Source organism: Pelobates fuscus, chromosome 10 (assembly GCF_036172605.1).
Source record: "Pelobates fuscus isolate aPelFus1 chromosome 10, aPelFus1.pri, whole genome shotgun sequence".
Taxonomy (NCBI): Eukaryota; Metazoa; Chordata; class Amphibia; order Anura; family Pelobatidae; genus Pelobates; species Pelobates fuscus.
The window spans coordinates 91,939,779-91,955,353 of NC_086326.1; the positions used below are offsets into that span (position 1 = coordinate 91,939,779).

Consider the following 15,575-nt stretch of genomic DNA (forward strand, 5'->3'; position numbering starts at 1 on the left):
GACCCGCTTAGGGGGGTCTGCCTTGACGTTGGCAGGCGGGCATTCCCTCCAATGGCCATTGGAGCAACTAAATGACCTCCATTTGTCTAAATATACATAGGGATTAAGGAGAAAGCGCAGGTAACGTTTTTCTTTTCTTTGGTTTTTACTATATATTGGGGCTGATGTGTGTTGTAGTCCTTGCTGCTTAAGCGCAGGACTTCTCTTTTTGTATTTGTATTTACTTTGTATCACACAGCCTGGTTACAATGCTGCTACCCATCCCATGTGTTCCCTATTAAGGGTTAATAAGTATAGGGGTGTATATAAAAAATACCCCTTTCTGTCTCATTAGAGATATCTTTGCCAGAAGCTCAAGGAAGCAGGCTGAAGGGTCAGTGTTAGGACCCGCTTAGGGGGGTCTGCCTTGACGTTGGCAGGCGGGCATTCCCTCCAATGGCCATTGGAGCAACTAAATGACCTCCATTTGTCTAAATATACATAGGGATTAAGGAGAAAGCGCAGGTAACGTTTTTCTTTTCTTTGGTTTTTACTATATATTGGGGCTGATGTGTGTTGTAGTCCTTGCTGCTTAAGCGCAGGACTTCTCTTTTTGTATTAGTATTTAATACCTAGCAGAGCGCTTTTTGGAGGAAATGTAGTGTGGAGAGACAAGCCAACAATTGCGACCTTAGAGCCAGGGGGAGCTCCCTCTTTCCACAAAGAAAACAGACTATTTTGATGTCTGGCACTTTAACTGTTAGACCATGGAACTGCACGCCGGTTTGGGATGTAACCTCAGCTTGGTGAAACTTCATTCAACTAATTCCTGGGCTAGGCACAATCGATCCAGGTGTTTGGTGTTCGCTTGGGGGATGCATGATTTGTATATATAACCTATGTTAAAATGTTGACTTTTTATGTTTTATTCTTGCATCACCCTGGTGTCTTGAGATTGAATAAAACAAATGGTACTTAATTAAATTATCTCCCAGACCCAGAAATACCATGGCAGTAACTCATTGTTTTAATTTGTGACCCTGTGTTGCTTTTGTCTCTACTTATACAGTCGTTTGGTGACAATGTACCCTGGACTCGGTGTCATCTAGTGTTTGGGAAGGGTCATAACCACTCAAAAGTTACTTTCTCCAGCATGAAGGGAACTACGGTCAGAGGTACTTAGCCTGAGTACAGGCAGCCTGAGCATTGGCAAGAAACCAGTGGAGCAGTATGTGACTTATTTGCACCATTGGGTTCAAGCCATTTTTTATGTTGAATGTACATGTATACAGGTGGAGACCTGAAGATCTAAAATGAGGTTTGGTTCCTCCTTTGATTGCATTAAATGCTTTAATAATTACATCCTAGGTATTTAAGGCTCCTTTGAATGTTAGCCAAAAAAAAAAAAAACTGTTTCATGTTATATTGTGTTGGATATTTTGAGAATATGAGATCAATAAGCAAGTTTCTTACACAATATGCATAATTTTTTTTATTCTACTTATCTTTTCCAAATTGGGTTCTCTTCCTTTTGGACCTTTACCATTTGTGTTTCACCAGAACAATTGTTATGGTGAGTTAAGCTGGCCATCACTAGTGTTGCAGCTGCTTTTGTGTTGATAATTTTTAGTAGGAAGTGCCAGTTTACAAAGCATTGTATTGAAATTGATGTTGATATGCAAAAAATGTTATTCCATATTATCAATAAACCTGAAATCGGGTGTTGTCTCTGGTCAGTTGCAAAAGGACAAAATCGTGGTAAGCCATTTCTAAACAGTTTGACATGAAATCATTGTATTATCACCAGGACACTCTATGTTGGAAGCTGCAGTGGTTATGTTTGGAGTGTTTCTTTATGTCTGGCCATCTCTAAGGATCGTTAATACATTTAGAATTAAATAGTCCTTTAATCCATTTCTGCATTTTCCTCTGACTTCTGATTAATATTCCATATGTTGAGGTTTTACTTCAGACACTGTTCTGTTTTAGTTCCTGCTAGTCCCCATATATTTGTACTAGATTGACCTCCCTACTCCTAACATAGGGAGGTATATAAATCATACAACATGCACCACAGCCCACCCAAAGTTTTGACCCTGCTAAGAAAGGCATTCCAAAAAGAGGGCATGTCAACCTGGTGACCTACTTTTGTTGACATCCAACATGGGATGGTTGGTCAGGAGCCTAAATCATGACTATCACGCAGGATTCAGAACAGTTTGGAAGCTTGATTTTGGATGCAATGGCAGAACTACCAGGGTCACAATAGTCACTATTACAACTGGGTCCCTGAATATTGAATCTCAAGAGGGGCTCATTGCTGTTGAGGCCGCCCTTGCAAAATAGTTATTCCATATTTTGGAAAAAATATTAAATGAACACTCTGGGCACTGTAACAAAATTGCTGATTAGAAACAGTTTAACCCCAACAGTTGCCAACATGGAGCCAATCTTTTCTCGCACAGTTTTATGAATGGGGAGTCAGACTCCTCAGCAGTGCTCAGTAGGGATCTTTGTCAATGAAGCCTTAAACCTTTGCTGAAAACCAGGGAGAATACTGGACAGGCTACAATCTTTGCAACTTCTACTGGATTACCATAGCAACACACTGACTCATTGAAGAAGCCCAACAGGACCAACATAAATTCTACCAGCAGCACCCACTGGACCACCATAAATTATGCCATCGAGCAGAAATGTAAGGATGGAGGTTTAATATTAAAAACGCAATTCAAACACTCTCAATCAACTATACACAAATACACTCATCACAAACAATTAGCCAAGATGACACACATTCACAATTATCCAACTACTCACGATCATTCTCAGTCAGTTCTTAATCACACTCAGCCAACCTCCACACAATTACATTCTATCAATTCAACAAAGTCTCAATCAGCCAACCACGGCACAATCTCCCTCTGCCAACCAGGCACACAATCATAGTCTGTTAATGCTACACAAACACACCCATCCTACCCCACAAAATCTCACTCAGCCACCCATACTCAATCACTCATCGAACCTCCAATTGTTTACACTCAGCCAACCCCACACAGTAAAACTCAGCCATCCCCACAAACAAGGTGAGGAGGAGGGGTGGGAAGCAGAGGGTGATGGGAAGGGATGGGGTGCAAGGAGGAGGGGCCTTCATTCATTCTTGCACGGGGAAGGAGGGAGGGGTTCTAGTTAAGCTCCTGCTTGGATAGATTTATACATGACTTTAGGTTAGGATTTCTCTATGTACTATGTTCTATTCTACAGTACTTAGCAATGTGACTAACTAAAAATAGAGTGACCAGCAGCTCTGGTTGTGTTTCCCTCCATTAATTATTGTCTTGACAATTGTTCTGTTAGATATAGTACACTGTATGAGCCACAGTGGGGGAAGGGGGAGTAGCAGCACCTTTAACTTTTTGACAATACTATTTTCTGTTATTTTCATGATACCATGATAACCATAGCTTCAATCCACTTTCTGTAAAAAAAAATAGAGTGAAATGTGTGACATTGAAGCACAAAACAAGCTCCGTAATTGAATTTGTACTTACAAATACTGCTCCCCAGAAGTTGATGCCGCTAAATATACTCAGCGTGAATCCATAATATGACAAGAAAATCCCAACTGCTCCAAGCGCTATTTGTGAAAAAGCAAGAACCAGCTGTGTTGCCTGTGTGAAAAGAAGTTACAGGTTATAAAATTATTTATTATTTGAAAAAAAAGGCCAAATACACTACAAGCACATAATAGAATATTTTTTTTTCTCTTTGCTTACATCTTTTTATACTTTTTACATGTTTTTCTTTCTATTTTATCTCCCTTAGGGATAATGTTGGTTTTGCTATTTTTACTTTGCTATACTCCTTGTCCACATTACACCTTTATTACTTTTTTTTTATCTTTCCCTGTTTTCCATTTTTTAAAATCTTTTATATTAATTGCCACATCTCCCTTCCCCTGCTACATTTCCCATATCCCCCTTACCCCAGCAGTTTGCTCTTGCTACCTTTTTATCTTCTCCCCTCCCACGCTCTAGTCGTTTTATTAACTCCTATAAACTAGGATTGTAGCCACACTCTATCTCCATGATGACACAGCCAGTGTCATGTGATCTTTGGTGTGCTCGTGCAGCCACAAAAATGCTAGTTTTGAGTATTTTTCCCCACACTTCACCCATTAGCTCAAGTTTTTAATATACCTGCCATACCAACCATTGTCTTTTGATTGGCGGCAGCCACATTAGTGTACCCTATTGTGCTATTTTGGTGGCCATATTGGTGTACCTTTATAAACACACTACTCCTTTTTTCCCTCCAAATAATCTTTTATTTTTCTTATTCTTTAAAAATATTTTACTTTAAAATGTATTAATTTTCTAACTGCACACTTGCAATGTCATAATCTCCTTCACTGCTTTATAGTACTGTAGCTGACTACCTGTAAGTCACATGACTTGTGACACCACCTGACCCTCTCATTCTTAATTGTTGAGGCTATTTAAACAGGCTATTTAAAGGGAAGCCGCAACTACATACAAATTGCTCAATCAATTCCTTGTCCTCTCATTTACCTGCTACTTTGTTGCCGTTCTGACGACGGAGCTCTACAATTTGAATTCCTGTGTACCAAACCTCTGATTTTGACCCTGACAACACTCTTCTCGTCACTTCCTGTAAGGACAGACTTCACTTCGGATTCCTGCACTCTCCAAATATTTCAAAGAACCAAAATCCACATTATCCAGGAAAGACTCACATTCTAATTATCCAGCAATATAAGTTCTCCTATATTGGGATTTATACTTGGTTCATTATCTGCAGTTAATTGGAAGTAAGGGATGCTAAAGTCTGCCTCTGAGATTTCATTTTCACTTTATTAAGAACTTTCATTTATAATTTGTCATGCAAGTTATTCCTTTTATTGGAGTCTAAATGATTATATCCTTCACTATCATCAGGATCAACTTCTTTCCCACATTCACTGCTGTAAAAATTGTGCTCCTTGATATAGCAGTTTTCACCTGTTTTATATTCTTCTATTGAAAGCTATTGAGGATTGTGCTGCTAATTTTATTACATGACAGGAGGCTTCGTATTTGCATAAGCTTTCTTTACTTTATGCCTCCAGCAGCACAAGTCAATCAATCAAATGAAAAAGTTTTAACCAATCAGAGTCCAGCACATACAGTATATAAGTCCCTGACAGGCTCTCCATTTCCTCTCTTTCTTTGCTGCTCCAGCCAAGGCACAGGTCAGAGTATTATTCTTATGCTATTTCTTTAAACCAGTTACATTTCTTTATCAAAGTATTTATCAAAGTGTGTTTTCTCTTTAGTTATACCACTTTAATTTATTTTGCCCCATCCTCGCTGAATTCTTTCTCTGTCTCCCCTCTCCCTGTCAGCTATATCTTCCCCTGCTGGGATTTTTTCTCCATAGCGCGGTCGCGGGTAGCTTAAGCGACCGCGCTCATCCTTATATACAGGGGTCATCTCTGGGGGATTCCGGGGGAGGAGAGGGAACCAGGGAAGACGTGGGCTCGTTTATTTCGGTTTGCGAGCGGCCGCGATCGCAATTAACACCGCGACCGCGGACCGCTCAGAATTTTGGCGCGAACGGCGGCCATCTTGGATCCCGCGGAAACCCGCGGGAACCAAGTCGGCCATCTTAAGTACTGGCAGACCGTGATTCAGGCGGTCTGCTTTTTCGTGCCTACTTTTTCGTGCCTACAGTTCTTCATCACATCATCAGCCATCTACATTAAAAGATTCATAAAGGATTGGTTTGAACTGCATCCTTAAAGGCATATTATATTTTTTCCTCACTCATAATATTATGTGAAAACGTTAAATAAATATTTAAAGAGACACTCCTGGTTTCACCACGTTGAGTGTACTCTCCAGAGGTGACCCCTCTGAGTGGGGTGACCCCCCACAAGCACACTAATCACTGTTATTAGTGGTGACCCCCCTGCACTGGGTGACCCCCAGGCGTGTGCTGAATCTGCACCAAACTGTATAAGAAATTTGGGGTGACGCCCCTAATTGCTTACTGCTGATACTAATACTGGCACCCTCCACATTACGACTCGGGTGACCCGTACATTCCTCCCTACCTACGGAGGCGGAACCTGTATATCAGGTCCACTGGGCTATTTCTATTGGGACACATCCCAGAGCATTATTATTATTATTACCAGGCGACGCAGCCTGACCGAGCCTCACCTATTATTTATGACCGCTCTGATCGGTCTCAAGGAGGGTGACCCCCTCACTAGCCCATAAGTACAGCCAGTGGTGCATTATTTAAACAGGACCGGTCTGTGAACCGTTGGGTCCATTTTATATATATATATATATATATATATATATATATATATACACTGGGGACCCCCAGTCGTAAGTGGAAAACCACATTAATTAGTACCGTTTACTGTCCAACAGTACGGTAACTGACCCTGTCCTGTTCCCCACAGACAAACGTATCAAGATGAGTGAATCCTCCCAACCAACGCAACCCGACATTCAGCCAATGATCAATTCAGCAGTGGCGGCCTCAATGGAGAAGGCCATAGCCAAGTTATGGGTCCACACTTCAAGCGAGGACCCTGATACCAAGGACCTAGAAAGGTTCACTGGGGACGTTGTCTCAACCAAGAGACACTGGAAAGGCAACGGTCCAGCCCCACGGAAATCAAAGGGCAAGGCCCCATTAAAAAGGAGTCGCCAGGCGGAACGCCAAGACCCTTCTACCCTACCACTGTCATCCTCTGATGAAGAGGAAAATAATTCACCTCCCGCACTAGAGGTTATGGACGAATGGAAGGTGGAGGATTCACCATCCGAAGAAGAGGACTGGTTGGACACACACCGGGAAGAACCGGGGTCTGACATAGAAGAAGACAGACGCCCGTCAGGGGCAAAGGAAACCCCGCAGCCGAACAGAGGTATCGGATGAGGGTGCCTTCGTGGATCCCCAAGGCCCGCCTATGTTTGATCCTCGCACAATCCGCCACCCAAGGTCATCGGAATGGGGCCTCCCGGACCATCTGGCCCAATTCATTCATTTCTGGTTACGACAACCAATGGAAAGGGAGGTACGTGCACATCTAAAAGCCGAGTGTCCGAGACCCATACTGCCGGACAAGATTGCTCATACCCCAGAGTTCGACACTACAGTGGTCGTATTTATGTCACGAGCGGGCCGTGACCCATGCAAGGGCATCGAGAAGGGCCTTAAGGCATTGCAAGATAAGCTTTTGGACATGCTGGGTCCACTAGCAAAGATCTTATATCTTGCTGACGACGCCCTCACTGGAAACAGTACTTTGAACGCCCACGACATCAGGGAATGGGCTCAACGAGCAATTTGCATGCTGGGCAATACTAACGCAGCCCTATGCACAGAAAGACGCAAGGCAGCTCTACTTAAAATGGACTCCAAGCTGTTGGAGCTGGGAAAGAAGGAGTTGGGCCCACAAGCCAACGGCCAACTGTTCGGAGAGTCCTTCATTAGTGAATTGAAAAAACATGTAAATCTGTTTACTACGCTGAGTAAAGCACAAACATCGATCAAACAGGTTTTCCGCAAACCCACACCGTACAGGGGGTTTTCGGCAGGGCGGGTCGCCAACGGGGCCGAGCTACCAGCTGCTTCTGGCCGAGAGGCCCTAGAAACCAAGCATCACAACCGTTCTTCCCATCACGACCACCCTTCACTAGAGGCACCTTCCGTCCCAGAGGGGCACGCGCCCGCAGACGCATCAATACAGGTGAGCACTCACAAACCAATATATTGCCAATCTCATTTAACCGCTGGCAGACTCTCTCTCTTTTCACAGAATTGGGAAAAGATTTCATCCGACGCTTGGATCCTAAGGACAATCAAAGGCTACGAGATAGACTTTACGGACACGCCGTCCCAGGCACGTCACCCACCACCGATAAAAGCGTCAGCGGAACATGCCAGACTCATAGACGAAGAGATTCAAAGCTTATTCCTCAAAGGAGCGATCGAATTCGCTCCGGACGACGCGGGATTCATCAGCAATATGTTTGTGTCCAGAAGAAGACGGGAGATTACAGACCCGTCATCAACCTGCGAGATCTGAACGTATTCGTGGCCTACAGACACTTCAAAATGGAGGGCATCCACCTCCTCAGGGACCTGCTACTAGATCACAATTGGTTCATCCGATTGGATTTGAAGGACGCCTGTCAGTGCCGATAGCCCAGTCCAGTCGACCATTCCTTCGTTTCCACTGGAGAGGTTACACATGCCAATTCACATGTCTCCCGTTCGGACTCAGCTCCGCACCACGGTGCTTCACAAAACTGCTCAAACCGGCAGTGGCACACTTATGGATGCTGGGTACCCGCTGCCTAATCTACCTGGACGATATCCTGGTTTTCTGCGAAAGCGAATCCAGACTTCGATCTCAGACGAAATTTATCGTGCACTTTCTGGAATCCTTGGGCTTCATAGTGAACAAAGAGAAATCGTCGCTCTCCCCATCAAGAACTGTTCAATTTCTCGGTTTCGAGACTCAGTGTCATGCACGCTACGCCTTCCCAAGGAGAAGATCGCAAACATTCGGAAAGAGATAAGACGTTGTCTCCGAAGAGACACGGTCCCCCTGAGACTTCTGGCCAGGATAGTGGGCCTGCTGTCATCCGCCATACAGGCTATCTTCCCGGGACCACTTCACTATCGAGCCATGCAAAGATTGAAAGCTCACCAGACGGGGACACTCGTACGACCAGGAAATCGAGTTGACCGCAGAAGTACGCACGGAACTTCGCTGGTGGCTCCTACATATGGAAGCGTGGAATGGCAGAGCCATCTTCGGTTCGAACCCGGACTTCATCGTGGAATCGGACGCCAGCCTATGGGGTTGGGGAGCCCACTGCGCGCACTCGTCCACGGGGGGACCATGGTCAGGAGAAGAAAAACAGCTTCACATCAACTGTCTGGAGTTCATAGCCGGCTCCTTTGCTATCCGCAGCCTAGCCAAGAATATGTCCGATTGCTGCATTCTACTGCGCATGGACAACATATCGGCTGTCCAGTATGTGAACCACCTAGGGGGAGCCAGGTCACGAGCCCTGACGGAAGCTACAAAAGACATATATCGTTTTTGCCTTCCACGGAATATCACGATCAAAGCGGAGTACTTACCGGGCCTCAACAACCTCACGGCGGATTGGTTCTCCCGTCATTGGCGGGACAACAGCGACTGGCAACTGGATACCACGATCTTCAACATGGTGAGAACACTCAAGGGACCACTACATATAGACCTTTTCGCATCACGCACGAATGCACAACTAACGAGGTATTACAGCTGGCTACCGGACCCGCAGAGCGAGGCGGTAGACGCATTCCTACAACAATGGCCCTCGATAGGAGCATACGCCTTCCCACCGTTTTCAATGTTGGCACGAGTACTTCACAAAATACGTATGTCCAGAACATCGTTAATATTAGTAACACCCCTGTGGAGAAGCCAAGCTTGGTACCCAGACCTACTAGCATTATCGCAGGACCATCCACTAGTACTGCCAACCTTTCCAACGATTCTCACGAACCCGAGTGCAGAACCTCACCCATTAATAGTGCAGGACCGTCTAGAATTGGTAGTCTGGACTCTTTCAGGGGATCCTGGGCAGTCCCAGATCTATCGCAAACGACTAAAGACCTCCTATGGGATTCATGGGCACCGGGTACGAGACGTAGCTACATGGCAGCATGGAACGTATGGGATCGCTGGTGTATGGGACGAGACCTTGATCCCTTTACAGCACCTGTATCAGCCATATTGGATTTCCTTTCACACCTGTTCTCCACCGGAAAATCGTACCGATCTATCAATGTTTCACGCTCCGCTATCTCGGCAGCGCACATTCCTATCAACGGTACCCCAGTGGGCCAAGAAGCACTGGTGTGTAGACTACTATGGGGCATCAAATTAGCAAGACCACCAGCTCCGAAGTATCAACGTCTATGGGATGTAGACGTGGTTATTCGTTTCATCAGGTATTGGCCGGATAACACGGCCCTGTCACTCAGACAACTGACCGCCAAGCTCACTTTGCTGTTATGCTTGGTATCATTCCGTCGGGTTTCGGATGTTCGGGCCTTTGACGTGGATGGGTTCTCTATAACCCCCGACGTGTTACGTTTTTAATTTCACGCAGGACAAAGACAGACTCTAAGTCTGTGTCCTATCCCTTTTTTCCGTCGGTTCCTCGGCTTTGCGTCGTCAATACCCTACTCAGATATGTAGAGGTTACGGCGCCCCTTCGGCCTTCGGGATCTGGACAATTACTAATCTCTTACACCAAACCTCACAAACCAGTTACTACAACTACACTAGCCAGGTGGATTAGATGGTTACTAACATTAGCCGGGATTGACACTAGTTTCGGGGCCCATTCGATCAGGGGGGCGGCGGCATCAAGGGCCTTTTTGACGGGAGCCTCCTTGACTGACATTTTACGTACGGCGGATTGGACAAGAGAAAATACCTTTAGGGTGTTTTATTTTCGCCAATCATCGCACGCGTCGTTTTCGTTTTTACCAGAGCGTTAAAAATGCAAATACGAAGCCTCCTGTCATGTAATAAAATTGTAGATTATGCTAACGTAGTGTACAGATAATCTTAATTTTAATAATGACAGGAGGCGAGTATTTTCCCTCCACTCTTTTCTATCCCGCCCTATACTCTTGGGGGTGTTAGGATATCCGCTGGTAAGTATTTACGCTAGGGTCACACGCTGTAGGACAAGGTAAAAACGGAATTTAGGGACACTGACTCCACACGATATTAGATAGCCAACACAACACTATCAGATTACAGCTATATCTCACGTTATGTTCAGGTTCACAATTTTATAAATTTGTTTGTAATAAAGATGCTTTCAGTATTGCATGTATACAGACTAGAACAGACGTAATATGCGGACAACAGTACCATTCCAAAAACTTTTACTTGTTTCTATGTTTTTCAGTTTAACATCGGACGGTAAACGGACACCGATTCCAAGTACCCACAGTTTGTACCGCAAGTTATCAAGTTCAAGTTCAACGGTTCAAGTTATTCAACAGCTTCGAAAGTTTCTCCAGGCATGGATACATCAAAGAAAGAGGAAATGGAGAGCCTGTCAGGGACTTATATACTGTATGTGCTGGACTCTGATTGGTTAAAACTTTTTCATTTGATTGATTGACTTGTGCTGCTGGAGGCATAAAGTAAAGAAAGTTTATGCAAATACTCGCCTCCTGTCATTATTAAAATTAAGATTATCTGTACACTACGTCAGCATAATCTACAATTAAACTTTATTATTTTCTTTTTAATGTTACAATCTTGCGAAGCAATATAAAACAAGATTATGATTTATGCATTTTTACTTCAAGTCCGTTTTGCTACAAAAGTCTGCTAAGGTGAAATCATTTTATTTAAACAAATTGTGGTGTTTTTTTTTTATAATTCTTTAGTTTTGCAGTGCATGATTAGGCATACATGAACATTGTAAAAGATTAACTGCAGTATAAAGCACAGTGATATGACATACAATATCAGAAAAAATTTCACTTTTTTTTTTTTTTTGTATATTAACAACATCGTAGATCAGTATGTTCCAAACAATATTTCAAACAGTGTAATAAAAACTAAGCTGAGTCTAGTGACTAAACATAAATATCCACTTGTGATAGAGTGCCCACCGAGAATTATATTATTAATCTTTTAGTCCGGTTAGGTGACCGGCAGGTATTAAAAACACGAAATAAAATAAAAGTAGGCAGGCTTCAATATATGTTCATGTCAGTGAAAGGCTGTCACAAATCAAGCTAGAGGCAAACTATTCTAACTGACATTATGAGGAGTCACAAGTACACGTGAAGATTGAGTTTAACTAGGTCATAATAAGCTTTCCTATCGATAATCATTGAGGATTAGTCCCACTGGATATACCTTACCAGGGAGGAGTTGAATATAGATATAATGCAAGAGCAAAAATGAAATTAAAATGTCTCTACACTGAGAACAGAAACAGGAGAGCTGCTGCACAGGTCTATCCTATGCCACAGGTGGGCCATATTAGACTGTCTATGACTTGGCTAGTGTTGTTACATGTCTCCGTGTTGTGCTTTGCTTTCAGCTGGGTTTCATGCTTGCCTATCCAGGTTGGGGTGCTGCAGCCAGGTGCTGTCTTTCCCAAGGCCCATGCTTTTAGGGGAGGTGCTTTCACAGGGGTCTTCTTGCTGCGTGCGGCGGATAGAGAGCCCTAGAGAGCTTAGGAGTGCAGATAGCCCGTCGTGAGATTGGGCAAACCTTTTCATTTACCTGAGGTTGAGTTCCAAATAACTAAAATTCAGCAAGAGCATTACAGGTGTGAGAGATATCTTGGCACAAACTATTAGATTAGTTTGGGATTATATTTTGGATCATTATGGCTGTACTCTGTCGCAATGCCACCAGGTGTGTTCATACGTTCCCTGATGAGCATGTTATCTCAAACATAGATCCAGATTCCTAGTAGATATGCAGTGCAAGGTCAAAGGGGTGACATCTGAGTTTTTAAAAGTTACCATCTGCATATGGGAGTCTGGGGTAGAAGCATGGATAAGTGAAAACATTTTCCCCATGCCTTTTGGGAAGAAACTGAGATTCAATTATCTGGACTAAGACTTAGCAAAGAAAGGCAACATATGAGTGGATGCATTTAGCAGGGGCATGTAGAATTCTGATATGTATCTCTTAAAGGGACACTATAGTCACCAGTACAATTTCAGCTTAATGTTTAGTTTCTGGAGACTAGACCCTGTTGCTGCACGCCTTTCACTGTAAACATTGACTTTTCAGAGATAGGAGCAGTATTTTCAGTGGTGCCTAGTAACACCAGCATGCCGAGAGGTGAGGTATCAGTGGGAACATCGTAACTTAAAGCTACCATGTCCGAACTCCTACCCTGATAGACTGCTCCATGAGGTAGAACAAACACCCCAAGCTCACTTGCATCAAGAGCAGTGAATACAGCAGCAAATGTCCGAAAACCTGAAACACCAGCCCTGGGTGATGGATGCATGAGGCTATATGGCGTTGAGCCACATCTAAGCCTCCCCAGCAGACACAGAGGCGCTTCAGTCGGTGACTCCTCCAACACACATTCCAGTTTCACTTACAGCAAAACTGAGCATACTTTTCACATAAGAGAAACCCATATATTAGCTTATGTCAGCTCTTCTCCAGACAATTATGAAGAATCAACATAAAAAGATAAGTTTTGATTTTAGCTAGTCCCTCATGTGTAACAAGGCTAAAAAAACTGTACCTGTGTATTGTAGTAGACATATAGATATATAACAGTGTTAGTAGATATCTTTTGAATACAACAGTGTTTGGTGTGGAAAAGAGATAGGGACCATCTGCTCTCATAATATATAGTCATATTAGTGTCTAACCGTTGAAGCAAAGTGGTGTATAGAACTTACGGCTATTCCTACTAACAAGCATCATGGAGATATTTCATTGTCCTTCTATTTCTAACAATTGGCTGATAGTCCAGCCTGGGGTTGATGAGCGCTATACTCCAAGTTTCTAAACAGCAAAACATATACAAGTATAAAGTAAATATAAACATATGCAAGTATAAAGTAAAAATCTCATTGTTTGATTGATGTTCCTGGTCTCTTACTCCTAAAATACAATATGCAGTATTTTTTTTTCTCATGAGATATCATCAAATACTTATTAATAATAATACTTATTAACAATAAACTCCATTATGCATTAACATCAATATAGAAGTTTGGCTCTAAGAACTCATTGCAATTGATCATGAACTCTCCCTAAATCAAAATAATGAACAGAATTTTTCACTCGCTGCATTTAAATCCCTATTTGAGATACAATTCTCAAAGTCTCAGGGAGGATATGACAACAAATTTCAGAGACCTAAAACAAGAAACCAAGAAGATTACTGAGACAACTACTTCATTAGAAGAAAAGTTCTCCTATATTGAAAATCAATATAAATCTTTAAAAGAAACAAATAACTTGACATTAAAAAATCAGCAAACTGGAATAACAAATATCAGATCTTGAAAATAGATCCAGAAGATCTAACATCTGTTTTTGTGGGATCCCAGAGGAAGTGTCATGATCTTGTGCAGGTCAGATGGGAGACTTATACCAGGGTTGTTATTTGAGACTTTATTGGTGCTTTTAGACATAATATATCAATTGAGGAAAAACAGAATTAAGGCAATATACCACAAAACAGGATACTTGTAAAATGATAAAGAGAGTCTGTGATCTCCAGGTAGGGTTGAACCAAAGGCAGGTTGGTATCAACGGCAGCCTGGTTACAGAGGCAGACTGGTAACAGTAGAAGGCTGATAACGGAGGCAGGTTTGTAACACAGGAAGGCTGTTAACAGAGGCAGGTTTGTAACACAGGAAGGCTGGTAAAAGAGGCAGAGTTCAAAATTATACGTGAGAGTGGAGCAGGTTTGAAGGCAAGTCTGGAGCAGGTTGGTATGGAGCAGGGTAGAAGGTAAGTCTGGAGCAGGTTGGTATGGAGCAGGGTAGAAGGTAAGTCTGGAGCAGGTTTGTATGGAGCAGGGTAGAAGGTAAGTCTGGAGCAGGTTGGTATGGAGCAGGGTAGAAGGTAAGTCTGGAGCAGGTTACATAGTTACATAGTTACATAGTTACATAGCTGAAAAGAGACTTGCGTCCATCAAGTTCAGCCTTCCTCACATATGTTTTTTGCTGTTGATCCAAAAGAAGGCAAAAAAACCCAGTTTGAAGCACTTCCAATTTTGCAACAAGCTAGGAAAAAAATTCCTTCTTGACCCGAGAATGGCAGTCAGATTTATCCTTGGATCAAGCAGTTATTACCCTACATTGAAAGATTATATTCTTGAATATTCTGTTTTTGCAAGTATGCATCTAGTAGCTGTTTGAACATCTGTATGGACTCTGATAAAACCACTTCTTCAGGCAGAGAATTCCACATCCTGATTGCTCTTACAGTAAAAAAACCTTTCCTTTGCCTTAGACGAAATCTTCTTTCTTCTAGTCTAAACGCATGACCTCATGTCCTATGTAAAGTCCGGTTTGTGAATAGATTTCCACACAATGGTTTGTATTGGCCTCGAATATATTTGTATAATGTTATCATATCCCCTCTCAGGCGACGTTTTTCTAAACTAAATAGGTTTAAATTTGTTAACCTTTCTTCATAGCTGATATGTTCCATTCCTTTTATTAATTTTGTAGCCCGCCTCTGCACTTTTTCTAGTGCCATAATATCCTTCTTTAGAACAGGTGCCCAAAATTGCACAGCATATTCAATGTATCGTCTTACCAGTGATTTATAAAGAGGCAAAATTATATTCTCATCCCGAGAATGAATGCCCTTTTTCATGCATGACAATACCCTACTGGCCTTGGCCACTGCTGATTGACATTGCACATTGTTGCATAGTTTGTTGTCTATAACAATTCCCAAGTCCTTTTCGTGTGTTGTTATCCCTAATTCGCTTCCATTTATAAACATGTTAAATAGAAGGGGTCCCAGAACAGAC

At 42.8% G+C, this 15,575-nt stretch overlaps 1 protein-coding gene across 2 annotated transcripts in view; it reads right to left on the reverse strand.

The window, feature by feature from the left end:
- The window catches only part of LOC134575834 (membrane-spanning 4-domains subfamily A member 15-like), a 170,320-nt gene that overhangs the window by 106,494 nt on the left and 48,251 nt on the right, over positions 1-15,575 (reverse strand). For both annotated transcript variants that reach the window (XM_063435268.1, XM_063435269.1), the window contains exon 3: positions 3,534-3,653. In XM_063435268.1, coding sequence (XP_063291338.1) covers positions 3,534-3,653 — 120 coding nt within the window. The remainder of the gene's footprint in view (positions 1-3,533; positions 3,654-15,575) is intronic.